A 3,067-nucleotide genomic window follows, 5' to 3' on the forward strand; every position below is an offset into this window, starting at 1 on the left:
ACCAAGGGCGTGACTCCATATCAAGCAAGCTTAAGGTCATGTACTCTAGTGAGTTAGCGAGAGGAATCATTAATTGTCACCTTAGTATCATATCATCAGCCTTCTCATTTATTTACTCACTCAATTAACCTATGTTATAGCTCTCATTAATCATTCACCCTTTCACTTAACTTTTTTTTTGATATAATTAATAGTTATTATTTTAAAACAATTACGTAATACATAATACTATAAAACAAACAAAGACTAAAATCCATATCTTTTTGCAAAAATAAATAAAAAATTCAACAATATGACCATTTCATCTTTATTTTTCATCAGACTATCTTTGTGGTCATCATTATTTGGAATATTCTCTTTTGGTCGCTTCTTCGCTTAATTGGGTCCTCTTTTTCTTCAACAAGATTTTTTCTCAATTAGATCTCGTTAAATTGTGTCAAATTACACTCTTTTCCTTGGTTGTAATCAATGTTTTTAAAACCGGACCGGTCCGGCCGGGATCCGGGGCTTCATCCGGGCCGGTTCAGCTCTTAAAACCGTTCCAACATCAGGCCGGCGGTCGGGCCGGGAGCCGGCGGTTGGGCCGGCGGGTCTCGCTTATGGTCGGGCCGGTTCAGCTCTTAAACCCTCCCAGTATACGCTGCCAATTCTTCAATTCAGTTCATCAAACAAACACGCCTCCCTCCCAAGAAAAAAGAAGGAAAAGAGAAAATACCAGTTGACTGTGAATGCTCATACACGAAGAATGAAAATGGGAGAACAATCAAACGGCAATCGACGGCCGGAAAATAGAGAACGGTGATAACAAGGTGCTTGTAGAGTTATCTGAATTTATTGTTGCATAAACGAAAAAGAAGATAAACCAAATATTGGGAATACGCGACTGACTGAAAAGTCATTATTTAATGGGAAAATCACCAAAATGGCCACTGCAACGCCGTCTTTGCGAATTTGGCCACCGGACACCCCTTGCCGAGCCGTTTCAATATCCTGAAACGGCACAAGAATTTTGGTTAACGGCCACCCACTCGCCGTTTGACACGTGTCCGACAATGCCTGTAACGGCTTGAGAAGCAACCATGGAACGCCACGTGGCTGATAATGTAGAAAGATCTTAGCCAAGCCGTTACAATCGGCTCATGTACAAAGATCTTAGCCAAGTTCCTTCAACGAGCCAAGCCGTGTTCCTAGGATCTAGCCAAGCCGTTACCGTACACGCATGGACCCCACTTCTGTCATCCGAGCCGTTACAGCTGGGTCCGAGCCGTTTCCGTAAACTGCTTGTGCCGTTTCAACTGCGCCGATCCGTTTTAGCTGGCTCCAAGCCGGTACAGATGGTCCGGGCCGTTTCAACATACGGTTCGAGCCGTTTCAGCTGGCTCAGGCCGTTTCAATCCTTTATATTTAGTGAGTGGCCATTATATATTTTTCCCTATATTTTTTGTATTTGTTTGTGCAACAGATTTGCTTAAAGTTATAAAAACATTTAGCATTTTGTAAAAGGAAGTTTCCAACTTAAAATTATGAAGATTCGTTTGGTTGTATACAATGGCGGAAAGTGGGAAATCGTTAACGGAAAGTTGGAGTATGTTGCTGATGCTTATTCAAGTAGACGTGGTTTAGAAATTGAACCCAACCTTTCAGACACTGCTCTTCTAAGTAAAGTATCAAACATGTGTAGTTCTACAAACATTACGAAGTTATCGTATCGGTTGTCTTCCTTTAGTGATCCAATAGATATAATAAACGATGAAGATCTTGCAATTTTTTATAATTTTGCTATGGAAAATATTTTTGAAATTTATAAATTATATGTGATTGAAGGGTTTGGTGTTGGATCATCTAGTTTTTCAACTCCAAAAAAATTTTTAGTTCCGGATTTAAATTTCTGTACTGATGAAGAAAATTATGATGTTGTAAACGACTCCCAACCAAATCCTGATAATTCTTTTGAAAATTGTTCGCGATCTTCATCAATTACTTTTGAACCAGGTCACGTATTTAATAACAAAGAAGACATGAAACTTGAGTTGGGAAAAAAATGTTTGTTAGAACACTTTGAGTTTAAAGTAGATAGATCCTCTAAAAGTCGGTACCAAGTGTCATGTTTGGTGGACGGTTGCGGTTGGCGTTTTCGTGCAAGGAGTTTTGGAGATAGTGGGGTGTTTTTTGTTAAGAGTTTTAACGATAAACACACGTGCTCGAAGACGCTAACGTACCCACATGTTCGTCAGGCAAACCCAAATGTTGTTGCTCATTATTTAAAAGAACCTTTAAAAGATAGTGGAAGAATATATCGTTGTAATGAAATAGTGAAAGATTTTAGACAACGATTCCAAGTTGAGATAACCACTAGTCAAGCTTGGCGTGGAAAAAGTCTGGCACTAGAGCTTTTACAAGGATCAAGCAGAGACTCGTTTGTAGAACTACCACTTTACTGTTACAATCTAGAGCGGGCAAATCCTGGTTCTGTTACACATATCAAGACTGATGACGAGCGTCGGTTTGAGATGGTCTTTGTCGCGATTGGTGTTGCGGTAAGTTATAGGATTCTCTGTTTTTATTTTATTTCGACAAACTACATGTTGTTGACTTTTTTTAAATAATTTTGTTTCAGATTCGTACCTTTATATGTAATTTAAGACCGGTGGTGATCATTGATGCTGCACACCTAAAGGGTGAATTTAAAGGGACGTTATTTTTAGCGGTCGGGATGGATGGAAACAACCAAATTTTACCAATTTCCTATGGAATAGGAAAATCAGAGGATGGTGAATCTTGGACATGGTTTCTGTCAAAGCTTAAAGAATGTATCGGTGAAATACCTGAAATGGCCATAATTTCGGATAGAGCGAATTCTATACATCTGGCTGTTAGAAACGTCTTTCCACATGTTTATCATGGGTTATGTTGTCGTCATTTAATGATGAACCTACGTTTACCCTCTGATAAAAAAAAGAAAATGAGAAGCTGTGGTGGAAGACATGCAAATCGTATCGATTGTCTGATTTTAACGAGTCATTTAATTCTCTTTGTCTTGCCGTTCCTAGAGTACGTCACACTCTAA

General features: G+C 39.1%; 1 protein-coding gene across 1 annotated transcript; it reads left to right on the forward strand.

Moving 5' to 3' along the window:
- The first annotated feature begins 1,523 nt into the window (after window positions 1-1,523).
- On the forward strand, window positions 1,524-3,067 carry LOC110882225. The gene is made up of 3 exons (XM_022130303.1): window positions 1,524-1,659; window positions 1,825-2,537; window positions 2,618-3,067. Exons 1-3 carry the CDS (start codon window positions 1,524-1,526, stop codon window positions 3,065-3,067), a joined length of 1,299 nt encoding a protein of 432 aa, XP_021985995.1.

The sequence above is a fragment of the Helianthus annuus genome, chromosome 10 (assembly GCF_002127325.2).
Source record: "Helianthus annuus cultivar XRQ/B chromosome 10, HanXRQr2.0-SUNRISE, whole genome shotgun sequence".
Classification (NCBI taxonomy): Eukaryota; Viridiplantae; Streptophyta; class Magnoliopsida; order Asterales; family Asteraceae; genus Helianthus; species Helianthus annuus.

Excerpts from the sequence above, each read along its gene's own strand:
- LOC110882225 (XM_022130303.1), top strand. The coding sequence starts at position 1,524 with ATGAAGATTCGTTTGGTTGTATACAATGGCGGAAAGTGGGAAATCGTT. Across the intron at positions 1,660-1,824 it reads TTCAGACACTGCTCTTCTAA|GGTTTGGTGTTGGATCATCT; the intron begins GTAAAGTATCAA and ends ATGTGATTGAAG. Across the intron at positions 2,538-2,617 it reads TTGTCGCGATTGGTGTTGCG|ATTCGTACCTTTATATGTAA; the intron begins GTAAGTTATAGG and ends ATTTTGTTTCAG.